The sequence below is a fragment of the Lytechinus variegatus genome, chromosome 7 (assembly GCF_018143015.1).
Source record: "Lytechinus variegatus isolate NC3 chromosome 7, Lvar_3.0, whole genome shotgun sequence".
NCBI lineage: Eukaryota > Metazoa > Echinodermata > Echinoidea > Temnopleuroida > Toxopneustidae > Lytechinus > Lytechinus variegatus.
The window spans coordinates 13662335-13685670 of record NC_054746.1 but is presented as its reverse complement, the minus strand read 5'-3'; the positions used below and the strand labels follow the sequence as shown (position 1 = coordinate 13685670).

General features: G+C 36.6%; 1 protein-coding gene across 1 annotated transcript; it reads left to right on the top strand.

Annotated features, from left to right (window-relative positions):
- The first annotated feature begins 1257 nt into the window (after window positions 1-1257).
- On the top strand, window positions 1258-21797 carry LOC121418486 (RNA-binding protein Nova-1-like). Its single transcript, XM_041612391.1, has 3 exons — window positions 1258-1860; window positions 17218-17361; window positions 20811-21797. Exons 1-3 carry the CDS (start codon window positions 1653-1655, stop codon window positions 20930-20932), a joined length of 474 nt encoding a protein of 157 aa, XP_041468325.1. The 5' UTR covers window positions 1258-1652; the 3' UTR covers window positions 20933-21797.
- The last annotated feature ends 1539 nt before the right edge of the window (window positions 21798-23336 follow it).

Here is a 23336-nt window from a genome sequence, read left to right as displayed (position 1 = left end):
GTCACAATTTCTACTTTTTAACAATACACAATGTGTCCTCGGGACGTTTTTCCCCAGTATGAAAGTATTTTTATTCTCCCCCACCCCCCCCCCCCCCCGTCACATAAAATCTTCGCTCCTTACGCTGACATATAGCTGCCTATACACAGCAAACGCGGAGTGGGGTCGACTGGTGATTGAGAATATACAATTTTGCTCCTTGATAATTCGTTGGAATGATTGCTTCGGCGAAACTTAGTTGGGGCGCCCTGGATAATATGCCTCTGAATCTACCAGAAAGTGTAAAAGTTAGTTTACATTAAATACAAATATGTCTGACCTATACATTTCAGTGAAAACGTACATGACCAAGGCAGAATGATAATGCTGCGCACGTGGCGCCCGATATAGGGCTTCATCTTTGAGTGAAGAATAATCTCGGGATAGACATAATCATTCGCATCGTTGACACTTTCTCTCGCGATCTGTTACTTACAATTTACATGTATTTGCCATAAAGACGGACAAACGCATGTTACAAAAACACAAAATTTCGGGAAAAAATGATATCCAATCCAACATCTTCACACTGGTCACTGCACTGCAACTCCCGATTACAAGTGGTGCAACTTTCCAACCAATCGACTTGCGCGCCCTGGAATTCCGGAATTTACATATTGCAATACAGTATGACAGAGGTGCATTTGTGCGAACACAAAGGCCATGAGCGTAAGTTAAAATATAGTTTTGACTAGATCTAGCCCTTGAAATTGACTACATTGTACCAATCCAGTAAATATAACCATCAAAAAAAAAAAAAATCCGGCGAAAATAGGGGGGCGCGCGCCCGGGGCGCCCCCCTCTGGATCCGCCATGGTAAAAGAGGGCAAAAAGAAGCCTACTGTAAGCGCCTTGCTCACGGGTGCGCATATTATGTGCCGTGGCCAGAGATCGAACCCCGGCCCTTTCAAATTAGACGGTCTAGCTAGTCAGGCGCCTTCGACCACTCGGCCACTGCACCTTTGATGCATTCCTATCGATTCCCATTTACGAAATTTCACCTGGGTCGAGTGGTACCGTACAGCACAACGAAAATTAACGACATGGCTGGGAATTGAACCCACAGGAGATAGAACCTCGGAGTTAAAAAAATCACACATTTTGATAATTTCTGCCAGAGAAAGTTTGAATTGGTCCGCCGCGGAACATGAGTAGCGCCAGCTATACCGCAGCTGCCGCTCGGGTGATTCGATCGACGAAAGCTCGCTGCGCTGCTCCGGCCGTACCGTATGCTTGAGCGACCTGTGAAAATAATTAATGCAGGCAGCATAGCGCATGCAGTTGTCCAGCGCCAGCGCATGTTTCTCATTCTGTCAGATTTGTTGGTCCTTGTCGGTGGATAACACTGGACTAGACATACCCGGCTGGTAGTAACAAATCTACATTTTATTCGCGATCTATGATTTATTAATTTGTTAGAGAACTTAATTACGAAAAGCCAAGACTGAAAGTGGAACCCACTCTCGGTGCAGTTTCTGAAGTTACACTACCCAGTCACATCTCGAGTTTCTTCACCCTACTTATTTCCGCACGGCCTGATACGCAAGTTATACGGGGGTTTCGTCGGGGAAGGTGGATCGTAAAGCCATTTCAGACAGCCGGGCCTCGCAAAGATGGCGACAGCAGAATTCGTGACGGGCCCAGGAACACAGTCTACTTCGCATTCATTAGTTCCATCTATCCACACAATTGTTGGACATCCTATCATCGATATTAACGGTTTGAACGGAGACACTTGTGACTCTAGGAAAAGACCACTGGAATCAGAATCAGAAGGAGGCATGGCAACAAAAAGAACAAATCTTGGCCCGGGCCCAGTCGGTAAGCATGCGCCGTGTCACGTCCCCCATTTTGTGACCAAACTAATCAAACAATTCACACAGTTAACTATGACATAACGCCTTCATAACAATGGAAATGAAGGCAGATCTAAACAGATTCGATTCTAAATAAATGTCATAAACTTATGATCTTCGAATTTTCAATTAAAGTTATTTTATTCAAGTTAATTTAAAATTACTTAAGCCAAAATGAAAAATAATCTTCTTGTGAAGTTGTGTTTTTGAACATGAGATCGAGATTTAGATTTAGACTTCCCTCTACTAGTCTGGGACTAGGCCTACTGTCTATTCCTTTATTCTCCCTTTTTAGATTATAGTTGCAGGCCGTTCTTAAAACAATCTTCGTGTAATCTTGTGATACATGCTGTATTTTTCTTGTGTAGTTGATATAAATAGTACTAGTAGCAGGATAATATATTGGCTAGTTCCAACAAATCATCTTTAAAAAAACATACATGTACTAGTACATGTATCAGGTACAATATATATTACTTCCTAAGACTAAAGAAGGCAAGATATCGATAAAGCCATTTATTAAATTCTAAGGTAGATCGAATGCTTCAGTCCCTGTTTCATTGTTTGTTTCGCTGGACTACATGTACATGTATGCCTTGCTTCACTACACCTCCATAGGATTGTAGGAGGAGAAATAAAAATAGACAAAAGTAAAAAATTCCTCTTTACAGACAAAATTCAGCTGTCTATTGCAGTAGACTTCTGGTTTATTGATCTGCTGGACTATGTCTTGCTGCTGTTGACCTGGTACATGTACATGTACATTTATGTCTTGTTGACTACAAAGTTTGTGTTGCAATACCACACCTCCTGTAGAAAGAGATCACCCTCCCCCTCCCCCCCAAAGAATTGTTTAATACTCCAAAGAGATTTCAGCTCTGTGATTTAAGAGCTGCATTATAAATTGAGATTTTGTGTAGAATTCTGTAAATATATACCTTTGAGAAAATGCAAATAAGACTTTCAAGGCTGCAACTATTATCTGCTGAAAGGTGATTCACTCAATTCCATAACACTGTCAGTTATTGCCAGGAGATAAACTAATGTTCATGTATTTTCTTGCTATAAATTACAGAACAGTTGCCTGCCAGTCAGTTATTTTGGCAATCACTTTGGCAAAAATATGAATACACTGCACAGTATACATCACATTACAAATATTATTTTGATACATTGCTACATTATCTATTGATGAAGCCTATGATAATGAATGGAATCAGATATTAGAACAGTTGTCCAAAATTCTCATTAAAAATCTTTTAACGAAAATGAACAAATATTAATATCTGCCAACATTTTTGTGTGTAGAAATACATAAATCTATTTCATGACCAAGAAATTTGATCTCATCATGTAGGTTATTAAATGGTGGAGCTACATGTACTACTTTGGTTATTGAGTTCACACATGTAATGACATATCGAGGCCATGGACCTAGCACAAATCCATGCTGCTCAAGACTAGAAAGTGTTAGGGTGTTGGGATTAACAACTGAAGCAATTGGGTGATGCCTTTCATAGTCATTTCAAATGCAGCAGGTTATTTAACTGTTGCTTTCATCCAAAAGCCAGTATGCAGGGCTTAACCACAATGGCTTGCATAGGATAATCAATACAAGGCAGTTTGGTGCAGTGCAACAATATTGATGTTTTCACAATGGTCTTTTTATACCCTATGGAGAGGCACAATACAAATCCATAATCTCTTTTGTTCGGTCACAATAACTGTGATTATACTCTGATGACTTGAGTTATGTGGAATTTTCATTGTTAAAGCAGGATACTTCTTCTTATTGATCTGTATAAAGAACATAGGAAAAAGCAATAGCCACAAATTAGATCAAGCAATATGATCATGCTGACACCAAATACACAAAAATAAAAACTACTCTGTATTTGTTGGAGCCTGTAGTTTAGGCATACATGTATAAAGGCATATATACATGTACTACATATATACTGCGTAAGCCTACATTTTGTTATTGTGACATTTGTGCTTGAATTTGATTTGAAAAGGCCTACTTTTATACATGTACCCATAGAGCTATGGTCTACCTGATACTTTTCTCCTCTTCTCTTATTCTGTGTATTTATAAATAATGTTTCACATCTCTTGCCTTTACTAATACATGTACTTTACCTTGCATATTTTTCTAGTTTTCTTTCTTTTTAGTCTATTTATTGATTTGTCTGTCTTTGTTTTGAAGTTCATGTTTTTTCTGAGAGAGGGTGGCGGTAGTGGTGTACGTAGGGGGGGGGGGGGAGGAAGGTGTGGGTTATAATATATGCATGAACATGTACATGTGTAAATAGCCAATCTTTATCTTGGCACATTTTCATAGTCAAAGATTGCTGATACAGACATCACATCTATGATATTTATTTTCCAGTATTTAGGAGGCAGAACCCCAGGGTCTTGGTTGAAGGTTGAATGATGACTTACAGCTGAACCATGGGAGAGAAAAAAAAAATGGATGTGAAATTTCAAGGCACAGTGGCATGCCAGCCATCGGAAATCATTCTAAAAACAGGAAGCACATGGAAGAGACAATGATGTGAATCTGTAGAATGTTTTCTTTCTTAAACTCAAAGTAAAAGTTTTGGTAGATTTATCAGGGGAAATGGATTCTGTGTTTTAAATTACAGCTTAGAAAAAGTAGTATTTTGACAAGAAACTTGGAGACATTTTAAGAATTGGATGGCTCAGAATGGGATACCAGAGATATTCCAAGAGTTTTATGTAGATAACATTGCATGAATCAAAGATGAGTATGACTTGTGCAGTACTGGCCTTAACAAGTGGAATATTTCTCTGGTATTTTATGAAATAAAGCCATCCAATATAATAAAATATAACCCCTCCCAAAAAAAAATAGAAATGTGGCTAGCGTTAATTATTGAGTGCATGGTATATTTCGCATCGACATGTAGACTGTTCAATATTGTATCATATCGATTAGGTTTGAATGAAGCACAGCAGATTATTTAAATATTGCCAACATTTAGGCCCATATACTTGAGTCATGTGACTAAACATTGCCCATTGCAAAATTGGAGCTCATCGTGGATAATGAATATATACTTGCCTTATAAACCAACTTTTACCATGGATAAATGAATGATAGTAGTACTAGTACAGCTACATGTAATTATTTTTATTATGAATCATGTTTAGAGTTGAAATCTTGTACTTTATGACATTTCAAATTGGATACACTCATGGCTTGTTGCGAGAGATACAAAATTAGTTTTTGTGAGGAGATATTATGGTGGAAATTCAATATCATTGACACATGTATGCGAGCATATTGGAACCTGATACATGTTTGAAGATCTGAATTCAGGGTGTAATGAAAATGATGGTTTTAAAAACACTGGGCCATATGTTGAGCCTCACACAGATAGATTGTGTAAACCTTCTAGCTTGAACAAAGTAAAAATTCTGCTGGTACGTTTATTGCACCTTTTGAGTAAAATAAAACCCAAGAAACAGCGAGTCAGCAATCTCCCCAACCCAAGCTGGTTAATGATTATCCAAGTCCCATATGAAAGAGGAACTATGGACCAAATTAAAAAGATAATCCAGAGTATACAAACATATAGGCTCTTACATGTGGGTCCACATTTTATGGAGTGCAGTTCTTATCTATGTTCCTGATGAAGAGGTGGGGGGGGGGGGTTGTTAAACCAAAGTACCTTCATGAATTGTGATTAAACAAAGCTAACAAATGACAAAATTTGCAATTTGTAATGTATATAAATGCATACATTGTACTTCATGGTCAGGGGTGTTCTCCTGTACCTACTTGTGTCTTTATGCCCATGGTTAAAAGAACCCAAACCTGTTGCTTGTTTCATAAAGGCTTTCTGACTATTTAATTTACTAAACTAGATTGGGATATACATGTTCATGTCGGTGCTGATTAAAACTAGTTTGCCGTGAATTGAAAAATATGAAGCAAATTCCCCTTTCCGTCTGCACAGTGAGGCAACAGAGCAACCAGGGCCATAAATTAATTGGTGTTTGCTCTCTGCTACTCCATAATTGTGGGTGCCAGTCGGTCAATAACTACATGAAAATTGTCCCAGTTAAAGGGGCGTTTTTCATATTGTAAATAATCCTCACAAAAAAGTGCTCATGGCCATTGAATATTAGTCTTTTGTGTGTAGCTATTTTTCCCTAAAAAAAAGAGAACAGAATAAAACATTGAATATTTCACAAATTTTGTTTATATTCATTTGTTATTCTGGTTTCATTAATAAAAAGAATTAAATTGAAATTAGTTTCACATTCGATTATTAATTTTGTCTAACAATTGATTGAGGAATTACGGAGTACATTCATTTTAATCTTTTTAAAAAGATAGCGAAATATGAAGTCTTTTTAATACCACAGGGCAATGAAGCCAATACATCAAGCCATGTCTTGATATCCTTTCCTTTCTCTTTTTTTTAAGATTATTTTTGTAGCAAACTTTGATAATGAAATATCATAGATGTACTCAACTATTCATGTAGATGGTGCACTACTGTACATTAATTAAAAACATGTGTTCATGGTTGATATTAATTAGTATACATGTAACTATAAGAATTGAATTATTGAAAAATACATTTAGTAGGAAAAAAATTACGCAGGGGCTTGGGGCAATTTCAGGGGTGCCCCCCCTCGAAATGCTCAAAAGATTTCCAAAGTGTTCAAACTATCAAATTTTCCCGGTTTAGGCAGTACTTAGTGAAAAATAACTCCTGAAAATAAGAAAAATATGATTTTTTGCCTGACATGTACATGTATATGCATAATTAAAAGTGGCATCTTGGTAAAAAAAAATGTAACTTACCCAAACTTTTACCTCTCAGAAATTGGTGGGTTAAAGGTATATGGTGAACAGGTCTGTAGTGGCCAAGTACATGTAGATGACATCATATAATTTGGATTAAATTTAGCTTTGGAGTTTGGACATAAGATGTGGGACTTGGGGATAGCAGTGAATGGAGGGTGTAGCTCGCATCCATGTACATGTACCTTTATGAATTAAAATGAGCGGAAGTTTCTCAGTTTTCTCTCCAATCCAAACTTGATCATTTACCTCTGTCTGTGGTTTATTTATTCTTGCTGTGTTGCCTCCTGGATGTAGGATGATTCAATTGTGTGTACTATTATTAGAGCACTGGACAAGTTCTAGTTATTATGTCTTCACAGACTGTCTCGGCATGAACCTCAGTGTGAACAATTGTTGAATTTTTCTTCAGTCTTTTTTACCTCTGCCATCATGAAAACAACATCAATAAATGATTATTTGTTCGTACCACCTGGTAGAGTTTAAATATTGAAACAGTATTTAAAAGTTAAATTATCGGTTTATCATACATTTTCACTTTTAGCTATTACATTTCGTCAGTGATTTTTTTAGTGTCTTTTTCATTGAAAAGTATTATCATAGGAACAAAATATCTGTGCTCATACCATTACAGCTAATCTTTATGGGTATATATACATACAAGTATATTCATTGAAAAAGAAGGCTTTAATCTGTGGGATACAAATACAATCATCTCTGAAATTAGACATGCATACAGTTAAAATACAGGAGGCTTAGAGACTTAACAACCATGATACTGAATATGAATTGGCAATAACACAATAGTTCAATATTTAATAAGTAAACGAAACTAACAGATTGAAGCTAGCTTTCTATTCTATGTACATGTATTTGCTGCAGTGAACTTTGGAATGTACAGTACAAGCCATTTCATTGAGATACGAAGGACGCTATCCATAGAAAGGAATCCGTAATTATTGAAATTGTGTAAAGAGCATCAATATTTTCTATTGTCGCCTCTTATTTTTACTTCCATTGTCCTCAAGAAATGAAGTGAAAAGATTCAACTGAGACTCAACCATTTGTAAGAATCATGGGTGAATAACCTGTTAAAATAATTTTCCAAGTTGTGAATTTTTCTGCCTGGCAATTGGATTAATTCTGGAAAAAAACAATTGTCAGAATTCTGTACGGCTCACATTGATGTGTGATTTGTGATACCGTTATGTTTGCATGTGAAATAGTAATTTATTTCAAATCTCAAATTGTATGTGTTCAATATTATAGGCCTGCACATTGAAAACTGATTATAAACCGAAACTGATGACAGCTTCATGTAGGCTTATGAATATTAATTGGCAAGAGGCTTGTTGATTTATCCTCATGATTCTATCATCATTAAATTGAATTATTGTGAAATTAATTTGTTCCAGTTACATGTCAATACAAAAATACAGATAACAACATGAAAGAATTCTCGAAAATCGATATAGAAATATACAAGCATTTTATTTAATAACATAGTACAATTTGATTTATTTAATGTCTTATTATTCAATTCAGAGTTCAGTAGTTTTATTGGTTATAAGGTACATATTGTAAATACTGACAGGCTTTTAGAACTTGTTGTTTTTGTTCCGAAAATATGAAGCAAGGTCATACATTTTATACAGTTGTGATGCCGCATACGTATTTTATTCATGACTTAGGCCTATTTACAAATCTCAGCCAATAAATCCCATAGAATGTCACATGTAGAATCCAACATTATACTGCGCAGGCCTTTATCAATATATTTACTGTATTATAAAGCATTTTTTTTGATAAAAAAAAGAACTCATATGAAATACATGTAGGTGTGGGTTGTTTGCTGCAAATTTACCTTCAAATTCCCTAGGGCAAACCAAATATACTCGCATACATTTCCCTATAAAGTGTGGAGTATTCGTAGTCCATGCTGGGTGGAAGAAAATGAGGATCAACAGAGCATGCCTGGCTGTATCATGAGTTCCCATGGGGATTGGATTTCAAGATCTTGATGATTTGAAATAGACCCACAACAACCACATGTAGAGGACATGTATACATGAACTTGCTCAAGCGAGAACAGCGATGGCGGTGGTATATTTATTTTGCATGATGAGCTCTGATTTTTGTGAAGGGGAAGGTTAAGGCCTATGTTTACTTAAAGTGCAAAAGCAAAAATACTTTTGACAAGGAACTTGCAAATTTGCGAAAGTCGGCAGTTTTCATGTCAAGCTAGTACGATTGAATATTTCAAATTTAATGTAACTCATCTACCAGTTTTGATTAGATTAAGTTTTAATCAATTCTGGGATTTAACTTTTTCAACCTCAATACTTACAATCCTGTAAAAATAGTCTACATGTACTACAGTTTTAGGAGACAGCCTACAATATACATGTACGTGAACAGGATTTTGTAATAATAGGCCAGTGTTGTATTGCAGTGAGTGCAACATGTCCTGATTACGTTTTTTTTTTATATTAGCCCACCCAAAGAAAGCAGGATTAATCTTTAATAAAAAACCTTGCTCCATTTTAAATAATGGAATAGATTTTAATTGCAATAATAATAAAATTTGTAAGGTTCTACATTGTTCAAATTTTCATACTATTTTTGCAGAATTACTGCATGTAGTATAATGTACAGTAATATGTAAGTTTGCATGGTATTTGAAATGTATGAAGAAAAATTATATCTTGCAATTCAGTTGTTTTCACTGGGGGTCATCCAACAAAAACAAAATAGTTTTTATTGCAGTTCATACTTCACAGTTGTTGGCCTTATCCGCATATACATGTGTATGTAAGTATGTATGCATGCCTTTTAATACCAGTTGTGGTAACGATCTCAAAATGAGTTCGAACTGCGTATGTACATGTAGCACTAGTTTGAACAGAATCCAGTATATGACCACCCAAGAGTTTGTATGACTTTAAATGAAAAATATGTGCCAATTGGCTCTGGAAAAATTGTGTAATTGCTTAGAAATGAGCAGAATAAGCACAGAAATCCATGATTAGTATATTTCCAAGCAATATTAATACATTGTCCTTTTGTCCCACATGTGCCTTTTTGTGTTATGTTCAGAATTATCAGTTTTCCGCAAAGATTACATGATTTCACAGAGATGAGTTGATTTCAATGTACTAGATCTATTATAATATAGTGGTAATTAACTTTGATTTTGAAAGCATTCTCATGAAATTATTATTTGTTGCGAATTGCGATTACTTTCCTTTACTGTTAATTAGTAGTAGAATTGTCTCCATTCATACACAATATCTAATGCAGTAGTGGAAAAAAATGAAACCTTGCTCTACCTCCTTGCAATTCTCATGATGGATGGCTGAATGTCTTCACCCGATCTCCATCCCAAGCTCTCTCACCATATCAATCACCAATCCTTTCTGCCTCTGCATCATTCATCTTTATCAGAAGGTGACCTGAACATATGTTTTTTACCCACCAGAGGCCCAGAGAATAGGTGGATTCTCATTCCTTCAGCCCCGTGAAAATAAACTTTTGTCTTCACTGTGCATGATGAATGATCCTACAGCCTGCAATCATAAAATATTCCATTCCTGTTTTGTTTGTCAGGAATTCAGAGATGTGCAGTTGAATTTGGGTACTTTTTTGGAAGCAGGTGAAAGAACCCATTCCAAAGAGTTTGGGCCTGTTTTCGAATGTGATATTCCATCTTTATTAACATCCTCAAGTAATGAATTCTAATTCTTTCGACTTTTTGTTATTGATTTTTTTGTATTTGTGAGTTCTATTGGTGTTTCAATCACAAACGTAATAACAATATTTCCATATCATTGGTATAATCAATGGAAAAAACAAGGCAACAACAACGTAATAAAGAACATGATTTGAAAGAAAGAATTGCATGATCTACATGAACGCGCCTGTATACATAGATGTACATTTATGCTTATTTTTGTCAGTAGGCCTACATGTACATGTATATTGCATGTAATGTACATGTATGGTTATTTTTTTATATTAACCCCTCTTGTACTTCCTCACAATATTCCTTCTGTCTCTCATAGTCAGATGAAGATGAAAAAGTAAAGGCCTAGATGGAGTATCCTTGTAATCAGATGGGTAGGGGAAATGTAGTCTTGAATTGACTTTAGCAGTGAGAGAAGATTATAACAAAGAATCAATACCCCATGAACATGAATCTGGAAGACATGATGGAGAAATAGATAAATGAATAAATAGTCTGTTCCTTCCATTACGTGGAAGATGCCACACTGTATCTTCCATCTGCTGTAGGCTCCAACATCTCTGTCGAGGTGTTTGAACAGCGCTTCCACCAACCAGCAGTCGTTCCCCCCACACATGGTCGGTCAATAAGCCGTGTCTGGCAATGGCATCGCCGCCGTGGAACGCGGGGTCCCTGCCACCCTCACGCACCGCGATGGCAATGGTGTTCCTCGTCAAATCACAGCCATGCATATTTAATTAAATGGGCAAGGCAACCCAATTCTTCACCGCGGGTAGGGGGATCAGGAGCTTGCATGCGACTTTATGTCTTAATTAGAAAGAGTTGACAACTACACCAGTATCTTTTCATTGTTTGATACATGCACATTGGCTTGAGAGAGAGAGGAAGACAAAAGGATAATAAAACAAATTTAAAGAAGAATTTTTTCCAAATCAATCATGTTCATTGTCTTTAAGTGAAGTTTATGGATAGTAAATAAAAAAAAAAAGCTTTGAGTACTGGAAGTGGTAAACTAGCTTAGCCGGGGTAATAAAGGAGCGCCTTGAGCACCTGACGACATGCGCTATACAATTGTTATACATGTATATATAAATGAAGATCTTGAATGAATTTAAATATATAACAGATAAGGCAAGAAATATGCTAGAAATACAGTTGATTGTATATTTTTACGCATTTTGCCATAGACCTACATTTGTACTTATTTTTTGAACAATCAATTGTATAGGCCTATTTTTATTTGCCAGAGATAATATATAGAACTGCCAATATGCCTTCATGTAGGAAATAATTTAAAGTTGTAGCTATTGAATCCTTCATACATGTAGATGCACTATATGAAGAATACTTTGCAGATTTAATTAAGCTCCATATGTACATATGTAAATCTGATTTGGCATCCGGAGGACCCATGCAGCATTAACACATCTCATGCGAGTGATATAATTAAGATGGAGATTTGTGTATCTCCACAATCTATCCAGCAGATGATGCTGATGTAGGTCTCTTTTGTATCAGAACCTTACTATCTCTATCTTGAACTTGATTGTGTGTAATGACATTCAAATGATCGTGTCTGCTGAATTAATTCATCAAGCCATTGGATTAGTATTCCGGTGCTGAGTAAAAGATGGCATGCTCTTAGTTGCAAGACTTGAACGATGCCTTCCATCTTCTGCGCATGCTAATGACGTCGCTCTTCGGATTTCGGCAGTTTGTGAATGATTCGAGAGGGCCACATCCATTTACATAGTACTTTTAGATGCACCGGGCATCAATGCGTTCTTTTATGGGCATGCATGAAAATGGAATAGGAAAAATTATGGCTGTAAAGTGAAGCTGTCTTCTTCATCCTCTATAGTTTTTCTTTTGATAATCAAAGAGGACTAAAATGTTTGATAGGTAGATGCATTATGAATGTCTGTCTTGTCTTTATGATTTATAAAAAAAGCTTCTAGTTAGAATCTCTCTACATGTAGGTAGTACATGATATCCTAATTATAGTAAATTTTGTTTCAGTTCTGATTGCACTGGCAGACATTTAGTCTAAAATAGGGCTGATATATGTAAAATGATGTACAGGTAGGACCTATGATATTTGGAATCCGAGTTAAGACTTTTCTTCATGGAGGGCTAGTAATCCGATCTTTACATTGTATCTGCTGTGCAGTTCAGGTGCAATCATTGTGTCACTGGCATCCATGATTGTGATAACTAGTAGGCCCTTCGCTCATCTGTCTTTAAGTTATGTCTGTAGTATGGCAGGAGTAGCTTGCTTCTACCTGCTGTGTGCCAGGTTGCCTCCCCTGGGCCACGCTTGCACCCATACTGGGCACAGATTTGCTCAAATTGAATAAGTGCTCTCCTGCCCACTTTTTATTGAGTGGTATTCCAGGCGCAGTCAGGGCACTGAAGAAGGTAAAAGACAGGTATTTTTATATAGACAAACAGGTAGATCAATGATATTTAATAAATCAATAGTCAACACAGAATCAGACATACAACTAGTTCGATGGGCAGCAGAGAGCAGACAGAACTTCTTTTATAAAGTTTGTGAAATGAAAATTTCAAAAGAATAGTCCTTGACAATTTATTAGTAATTAAAGTATACCAATAACCCTTTACATTTATAAAGTAATTAAAACCATCTGTTTTAAAGTCAGATACAGATTGAATAGGCGTACATGTATATCATCTGTTGTGTTCATTAAACATTAGCGATTCTTTCAGGATTTACATGTAAATCAATATTTTCAATCATTTCCTGCTTATTTTTTATTGTGGAATACACTATACACCTTTATCTCATTTGGTTTTGTTTCAGAACCAACTTGGTTTCTAGGTACAATGAGGATTTCAAAAATTAATTGATATTTACAAGGTGTATATATGACCATGGAGCTTTAATTATGAGGTAGATGAAAGAAGTGAAACCAATGTTTCTGATTATTAGAGGAACTTGCAGAAATGCAAGGAACTGTGTTCAGATCACGCTCAATACAGCACAGTCTGGCATGCTCTGCTGCCCTTGGCTTAACAATATTATTCTGCCCTCCGGGTCTGGCACATTACTGCCCGTACTAATCAAAAGGACCTTGCGCAAATTAATAAACAGAAGGTCCTTACCCTTCTGGAAGAATGGGAAATTTAACGATGATCACTTTGTGAAATATTGATCATGATTTTACGGGCCAGTGAATAGATTGTCTCACATGGGATAGGATTTTAATTAGTGATGAAAGGGAAGTGATTTGTGGAGAAAAGGGATGTGCCACCTCAAGCGGCTAGCAGCAGAAGGTAGTTATTGCATTGCTCATCCATAGTGAAGACATGTACACTGAACAGTACAGTATATGTATGTAAACCAACTTGCACAGCGCTTCGTAGGAGGCTATATGGTAAATGTGGTTGGGTCTTGGTATGAATAATCATGGTACAAGTATAGAAAAGTACTTATTAGACATGAATTTGAGATTTGTATACTCTTTTTACAATTGAAACACTTACGGCAGGGCTCGACATTAGCAGTGGCCCGGTGGCCCGGGGCAACCAAAAATGAGAGTCGGGCCACCAAAATTTTGTAAAAGCCAACACTTGGTGGCCCTGTTGGGCTACCAAAGTTTTGATAAATTGTAATGTTTTCTATTGTTTTAGGGCCACCAAAAATATGAAATTGATGATTTTGGTAGATTGTTTGGGCCACCAAGAAAAAAGTTAGTGTGGAGCCTTGCTTACGGTACCTATAAACATGTAGATGTAAATTATAAAATACATATCTGAATTTTCCACCTTTCCATACATATTAAAAAAATAATAAATCTGATATTAAAAGCCTCATTTGTAGACCTACACGTACATGTACATCTACATCTACAAGTAGCTTACAGATTTCTGAAATATTGAATGTGAAAGTAACATGGATTATGTTAGTATCACTGAATATGATATTGGCCTATACCCTTGGTATTACATGTACATGCTGATTTTTTCATTTGTTGCAACCACACATGCATCTTGCAGACTGGATTGTATTACAGATAAAATGTTTTTCAGTTGTACATTTCAATGTAAAAAGAAATGATGAATACAATAATTGATAAAAAAAAAAAATTATCTTAGAAATTTAAATCATGTTTAATACCCCTTTCATAAACCCATCCTCCAATTATCCGCCTAAGAGTAATGAGGATAATTCAATAAAAATTGCATTCACAAACTCTGAAAATAATCAGCACTATTTTCTTACGAGCGCCCGACCTGAAAAAGGCGGATAATTGTCATGGCAACTGCACATGCCCCTCCTATGGGGTTATGTTGCAAAAGGGTGACCTTGTGACCACACCATGTCAATTATCCGCATTACTTTGGAAATGCATTCATAAAGTCAAAATCTGGTCCCGATGCTGCTATTATGCAAATAATTGCAGCATCGAAATAATGCGGATAACTCTGGTCCTCCTCCGATTTACGACCAAATTATGCGGCTATTATCCGCCTAATTGGGTTTATGAAAGGGGTAGAATATTGTTTAAACACGAAAAGGTAAGGATACATCATTTAATAACCCATGGAAAATACATGATAACATATTGCATTGTCATGATTTATTTCATGGTAGGCCTAATTAGCATACATGTATACTAAGATCAATCAATTATGAAAATGGTTTCATATAACAAATCAAAACCAACCCTCGCACCTAACTGATCTACTGGAGGTATGGATGGGTTCATACAGCCTTCACCTACATGTGTGTATCACATGTTTTTACTTGTATGGTTACTGTAAATGCACGATTAGATTTAAAAGTATTTCTAATTGCTATATTCTATTCTTAAAAAATATATTCGAATGATTCCTTTTTATGCTCTTACTCCCGAAGTGGTGCAGTTTTGTAATTGACACTGATACTGATAGTGTAGTCCTGCTTATTCATTTCCTTGGTCATGTTCTGGTGTATTGTTGTTTTGATAGAAGTGAGGGGGCCTTCTGTTTGTCAACTTCATTCCCTGTGGCACTGATATAATCAATAACCATGTGAATACATTCTTCAACCTTTCTATTAATGCCATTGTTCATCAATCAATCCATGTACCTGCACTTCTTCAAAGGACACTGCGCCACAAGTGTCCTTTGTCTGCCTCACAAATGTGTATTCATCTGAATTTTCAAGATAAAATCTTGACACCTCTTTTGGGGAAAGAATGGATAGGACTAGATTGTGGCTTACTTATTGAGGAAGTAAAATGTTGGTACAAAGCAACATAAAACCTGTCTTTTGTAGGCTTGGACATGACTAAGCCTATGTTTTAACAACAAGGGTGAATAGAACCTGTACAATCCGCTTAACTGCACACACATCCCATTGTGTGGGGTTGTGTGGGGCTGGTGCCATACTTGAAGAGCTGGGGAGTAAGGAGAGGGGAGGAGGTCATATTGATTTGTTGGCTTGGCCTATTGTTTGTTCATTCCTCTCCCATTTATGGTCCTTTGAATAAGAACAGGTCTTTGACTTCACTGAAGGATTACCAAGAGTAGAGCTATGTCCCATTCCACAGCATGAGATCCGTTACTGTGGTGTTCTGCCGGCGTCATTCTGTTTCTTTTTCCTTATGGTTATATTATGATATGATAAATTGCCATTAGGCTTATAATCTGTACTCTACGATTGATGTGGGAATATAAAAAAGCTTTGATCATTTTGAAATGTGCAGTTACCTTTGCAGCGATCACAATAATGGCATAAGCAATTAATATAATATAGGCGTTCTCATAGTGAATTTGATCTATGGGTATGACTTCTCTTTGGGAAAGCCATTTAAGCTAAATTGATGTCATTATCTTCCACAAATAGTTTAATAGTTGGTGGCAAATTTAACACACCATTATGAACTATGGTGTGAATTTTGAAAGGTTGAATAATTTCCAGTTAGTTGCTCGCGCTTTCATACACCTCATGTGTGTGGTCTGGGTAAAGGAGGGGGGGGGGGTGGTCAAATTGCACCCCTGTAAATGTATAGTTATTTCTTTACCCATAGAGGTCCATACATTCATGGCTCAACATTTCCACTCTGTATTCTTGTCCCGAAACAAAGTTCTTAGCTATATACATGTGAAACTGGGGATGGCATCGATAAAGAGTGAACTTGTTCCTGGTGAAGTATTTTGATGCAAATCCTGCTGGCGCCCACAGAGGGTCAAGATAAACTATCTTGAGTGATTGTAGAACCCCTTTTAGTCTCACACCTAAATCCGCTTAACAGGAGATAGAAAGACCAGGGACATTTCCCACAGTAATGTGAAACAAAGGATATAGAATTTTAGGTGCATGTAGCGATCTGTAGCCCTTTCACTAGAGACAAAAACTTTTAAAAACATTTTGTGTAAACATACAAAATAAAGACGGGACTTCTTCTGTTTCTCATGAAAATTATTAAATATGTGGATTTCATCTGAGCTTTATTTCATGAAAATAGTGTTTACCTACATGTAAACTAGGATAAGCAACATTGACTGTTGGTGTTCTCGGTTGACATTTTAATGAAAACAAGAAAATACTCTAAGCAACCGTCCCTTGAATGCATCTTTGTCCTAAAGTTTTATGATGCATTCTAACATGGAAATGCTTACAGTAATTTTTTGAAGATCTCTGTAGATGAACATTGTTTTTTTTAAATAGTAAACAGGATGTTCTAACCAATGATTTTCATATTCTTTTTTTTCTGTGCATTTTTCAACAGATGACAACAAATACATGTTGAAGATGTTGATCCCAAGCACGGCAGCTGGCTCCATAATCGGCAAAGGTGGCCAAACCATTGCTCAACTACAAAAAGACACAGGAACCAACGTCAAACTCTCAAAGGCAAATGACTTCTATCCAGGTTTGTAAACTTTATGTCTGACTAACTACCCTTGCTACATCTTCTTTATGCTGCAGTTCCAATAATGAAACCCACTCCAGACCGATCAAAGCTATTATGTTATTTTTAAGGGTGTATAATCGGTTGGTTTAGCATTGGTTTGATTGAGGAAACTGCAGCATATTCCCCCATAAAATCTTAAAACTCTGTTTAAAGACATTTATCTTTTGAAGTATTTACCTGTTGAAGTATTAACCTGTTGAAGAATTAAAGTATTTTTCTCTTGCCTTTGGTTTTGTATACGACAGTTGATTCTTATTGGTAATGGGTCTATCAATTAAATGTGAAATGTTGATTTCCTACAGATGGTTCCGATGTATGTGGCCAGAATTGTGGAGAGAAGTCTCTGTATTCTTGGCATGTTTATCAAGACTTTTTGTGACCCAAGTAACATGGACTTTCGATTTGCATGTGATGTACAGTAAGAACGTCATCATAGCTTGCTTTTGATCATTGGCTTCAAGCCCCATGATACACAGCCTGAGCAGTACACACTGCCTTTCCACTATCCTTGTGAAAGGTGTAATGTGTGGAAAGTATGGGGGCCTATGTTGTTTTTGTTACATTTTCCTGGACAGTTTCTTGTGTCTTCCTTTATGAAGTGTTTATATCCTGGTGGGAATTTTTTAAAATTAAGAACTTTTGAACATCATGCAAACACTGTACTTCCTACATATATTTGACAAAATGATTATCATGTGATGGTACTTCTCTGAAGAGCATGTCGTGTTGGGGATATTTTACATGGCTTTGATATTGTAGATAGTCTCATTATTTGTCACTTTGTTCAAATTTCCACCCGTATCATAAGATTGTTCTGTTTTCATGCGGACAAGGCAGGCTAGAGTTGCCCTTTAAAAAGGCCCTATTCTGATGAACAGCGAGAGACTGCATTGGTGTTTGTGCTCATCCAAACAAAATGGAGATAATTCATGAAAGTGTTTATCTTTGTCAGTGCATTAGTGCTCCCACATTGCTTGTCCCGCTTCCTTCCTTATCGCTTCTTATCCACATCCTACCTCACACGGGCGGGCGTACCAGGGCGGGCGTACCATCGCAAGTGTACATCAGCGTAGGGCATTAACCAAGCCAAATTTTTATCTCTCACCCATTTATTATTTCTTCAAGACCTCCTCCTAACCAGTGCTCTTAATGATAACCCAGGCAGGCAAGGTTATTTTCAAAAGTGGTGTTGCCACGGCAACGCTGCAGAAGAACCCATAAATCATGATTGTACCCGTTTATTGTTTTGGCTTTCCTGAGGACTGTCCCGCTTTGCTTCCATCGCCCGAAGGGACACTCAGTCTTCACCCTCTACTTTACGTGTGTTCCAATAAAGCGAATGTGCATCCCAAATGAAAATTCATTCTCTCTCACCAGGCATAATGTCTCTTGGCGTAGATTTCCTCGCTCGATTTGAAAGCACTTTGCCATGATCATGGTCTTGTCGCCATTTGTGTTAAATCTGAGATGGTATTTTATTTTCTCATTCATCAGGCTTGTCCTGTATACTTTTCCCCAATTTCAGGTAACTTGATGCAGCTAGCTTTATGCATCATATACCAAGCTCCTGCCTTTTTTTTGCCATGACTACGATATGATCTCACCTTTTTTTCTGGGAAAGCCTTGTCCCCTCTCAGAATATGAATCTGTTCTGTTCTGCTGCTATTAAGTGGGAAGATGAGCCTGTTAAAGTCACCAGCAGTCAATTTTCCTGTCATTCATGTTAAAGGTGGAAAGAAAGGAAGATGATGTCCTTGTTTTGGATGAATACTTTCTACCTCGCTATCCTCGTTAATAAGGGATTCTTGACAACCCCTCTATTCTCATGACTAGTCAAGTTTATCAAATCATTTTGCCTCGAAGCCGAGTGGAGTTCACATCAAAATCATTCTTCATCGAGAAGCAGTGGGTGTTCAGCTTAATTATTTTTCCTCTGATAGAAAATTAAAAAGTATATGATATAATGAAATTTCCAAATCTATTTTTGTGTTCCTTTTCTCATGAAGATAAAAATAGGAGTTTTGAATCCTGTAGAGAGAAGTAGAACTGTAAAATAAAGTCACAGGAAAACACATTTCCCAAGAATTATTTCATGGATGTAGTGGTACATTTACACCTGGTAATATTACAGGATAATTGCCTCACTATTGTTTGATAATTATGACAATGAATTGCTCATAGTGAATTTGAATGTTTATATTATGCAGTCATATGTTTAAACAAGACCTAATCCTCATTTTGACACTGGGAAATTTTATGAAATATGGGAGTCATACATGTAGATGACACTTATTTGAATAAAATTTGACTATAGTCTGTCTTTTATTTATACTGTAATAATAAAAAAAAAATTTGCTTTGTTAATGTGAAAGCCATGCAAAGCAGAATCATATGTTAATCAGATAAAGAGAATAGAACGCAATTGCATCATGGTTTTCCTAATTGCATCTCTGGCGGTGCTTAGTTTGCTTAGCACACACGTCCCTGTTGGTTCTGGCCGTTTCTATTATGCCTTAATGTTTGCATCGTAGGAATACTGTCTTATGTTCATCATTAGACAGTCCCTGCCCATGCCTGATGAGGCTTCACAAAGTTTGTTCTCTTCTTCCCCCTCTGTCACTGGTTGTATGGATTCATTTTAGATTGGAAAAAGAGTAGTAGATGGTATGCTAATTATTAAAGCGTATGCAGTCACAACAAAGTAAAAGTGCCATTATTGCAGGCAGGGAAGAGAAAAGCTCTTGTTCTGTACAGTCCTATATGAAAATCCGCTTCATAAATAAAATCCTGAATCATGATTTAACATTGATTCCTGGCTTAAATTTTACATTAACACAGCTCACGTGAACCATTTGTGCATGTCGGGAAACCTCATTGATGCACACACAAGCAGTTGTCCACTTTATCAAAATAAAAGAAATACAGTATGAAATATAGAATTTTTAGCCTGGAGATAAAATCCAAATTCAATATTTTTTCTTCTCTTGACTGCACACATACTTTGAAAACACTGTATGATTACATACGAGCCAAGCAACGAAAGAAATCAACATACTGCATTTTGTTATTCATTTTCCCGGTGTGCAGACCCTAACGAATTTCTGAGTCGCTGTCCTCGTTATCTCCTGCAGGTGCTAATTGTCTAATATTTACCTTGTTTCAAATTGCCCTTTAAAGACGTGTGTGCTCAGTCCCAGGATGGCTTCATGAATATTCTCACAACTAGATTATTATCAAGACTCGATCTGCAACGCTGCAATCCTGTAAAGATTTGCAGCTTTGCTGAAGCAGCAGTCCATTATTAAAACAAATGGGTATGTGAATAACTCACCTGTTTTTAATGTTTTATCGAGGAATGAAAATCTTACTGTGGTATGAATCCATATCTGTTTTTGTTTTCTTCTCAGAAGGCAATCAAGGGAGAGTGTCATTCATCAATACAGAAATAGCAGGGATCAAACATGGAGAGTTGAAAGAAGGAAGAGGAGAGAGAAGGGAGAAAGGGAGATATAAAAAGAGAAGAAAATGAGGAGGAAGAGAGAATAGAAAGGGGAAACGGGGTTGCAGCTCGATGAATATATAAGGCTTGATGTTTGTAGTGGAAAAGAAAGACATTGCCCACAATACGTATATATTTTGCACAAAATGATTTGATAGGAAAGTGCAGGCTGACAAAGCAGGGGAAACGCAATCAATAATTAAAGTGTAAATTATTAATATTCTATTATTACTGACTTCAATGCCACTGATGGTACAGAATATAAATATTCCATGAAGAAACGTTGTAAATGAGTGCTGATGGAATAAGTCATGGGTAATGCCCATTCCCCCTTTCGTATTTGCCAAGTGATATATCTTTTCCATTTGGCAATATCAGATATATTGAAATTTGAATTCCGTTGAGATAATGCATATTTTTGTTAAATACAAGAGATTTATTTAATAGATGAAGAAGAGATGGGAGTTCTTGTACTTGTACTTTACAGTGAAATATGTATATTCATTTATAGTGAAATGTAATTTAGTGCCAGTATGTTAGCATACTCCTTGAATTACCTTTAGTCCTGCATATCATATTTATCTGATATGGGTATTTTTTTTCTGAGTGCATGAGTTACTACTAGTAACCAACTGATTATTTTGATCTTGTCTCATTGCATGAATAAAAGGGGTGGTTGGATGATTTTTGGTTCCCGTTGATGCATTATACAGTGTGCTGGCTGCTGCAATTCATTTCCTTTAGAGCGATGGAAGATTCATTTGATGATGGGGCCCATTATTTAGCACCTGTATATCAATATTATCTGCGTCAAATACTTTTCTCCGGTTTGATCATTATTAACCTGAACAGCTTCTTCATCGATTTTGCTATATAATGTAAGCTTAGCTTAAACCATAATTAAAAAAAAAATTCCTGTTCAATTGATACTTTATATTGAGAGCAAGCATTTTACAGTGTGTAAAAAGCTACTTGTGCATGTCTTCAATAAAACAGTTGCAAGCCCATACACTAATAAATAGCTTATTCATAAAGGTTTAGAGACATTCAAATCAGCAGTGTAGGCTTACCTGGCCTACCATAATAATTTTAGCATAGTTGACAAATGCAAAATTCCAAATATGTGCTTGAGGTCTAGCTGTGTAGAACATATTTTATTAGAATGATTTAGTTTCTAATAGCATTGCATATATAATGCATAGGCCTGTACATTTTTCATGGATCCGAGTTGATGCTCTCCAAGAATCACTGCTTCCAGGCAACTGAACATTTTTCTTTGTTCATGCCTCATCTATCACAGCTGTGGCAATTCATCACAGAAGCCCTGTGCTTTATACCCCACATACTGTATGCGAAAAGTCGACTTTTATGTATATTTTTGCACAGCTGCAAGAGCTACAGTAGCCTTCTGTGTGATATGTAGGCCTACGTAAGCCGTTGAAAAGCAAGAAGGATCTTTCTTCATTCGGGGAGCAGCGTAGAGAAGTGTACACACAGAGTAAAGGAGTCGGGTCAGTCCTGACGATAGCAATGCTTTGACTGTTCTGACTTTGGAACACTGAACGGCAACAGCTGTTAGGGTTTCTGTCTTTTTTTTCCTGTGGATTCCACGAAGGATTCAATCCTGGCACAGAGCAAAGGAATTGATTCAGATCGTAAATGGATGGGTCCATCTAGAAATACATGTACATGCAACGCAGGTTTGCTTTAGTGCAAACATATGGTAGAAAAATATGGCTGCGTTTAATGTTTTTCATTGGTTCTAAAGGTTCAAAATGTACATAGGCACACGTGATTACATAAGGTGTGTGACCAAAGCCTACACTACTGTCTACAATTTGAATCCCTTTGAAATAAATGTTCAAGCCCTTGATGATTAACTTGGAATGTACTGAGGTTACGTTTGAAAAATATGATAATGCATGCTTTTTGGCACTTTCATTGAATTATTCAGCTGAGTAATAAATATGCCTTCATGTAAATAGCTTTCATAATAAGTTACTAAAAATGTTTTCTTTCATTTCTCACACCTCTGAATAACATAAGATCTAATTAATGATGGTGATGTATTATCAGCACTGCTCTGATAGTGACAATGGTATGTAGTAAGAAAGAAAATAGATGAACCTGATTATGAATTCCGCAGTACCTTTTGATACAGAGGTACATGGGGAAAACAGCCATTGATTATTAACCTTTTTGGCTGATTATAACCCTGTTTTACCGAAGGAGTGTGATTGCTATCTTCTCAGGTACACAAACAGCCATTCAAGAAGTAAGTGTTCATCTAAATCCATATCTATGGTGGTCGAGCTGACAACATGCGACAACTATCATCGATTTGAACCCTTTTATATTGGCCATTATCTGCCAGCAAGTACACCTACATGTATATTGTTTCTCAGCGTCAGCCATGAATTAGCGCTTGCATGCT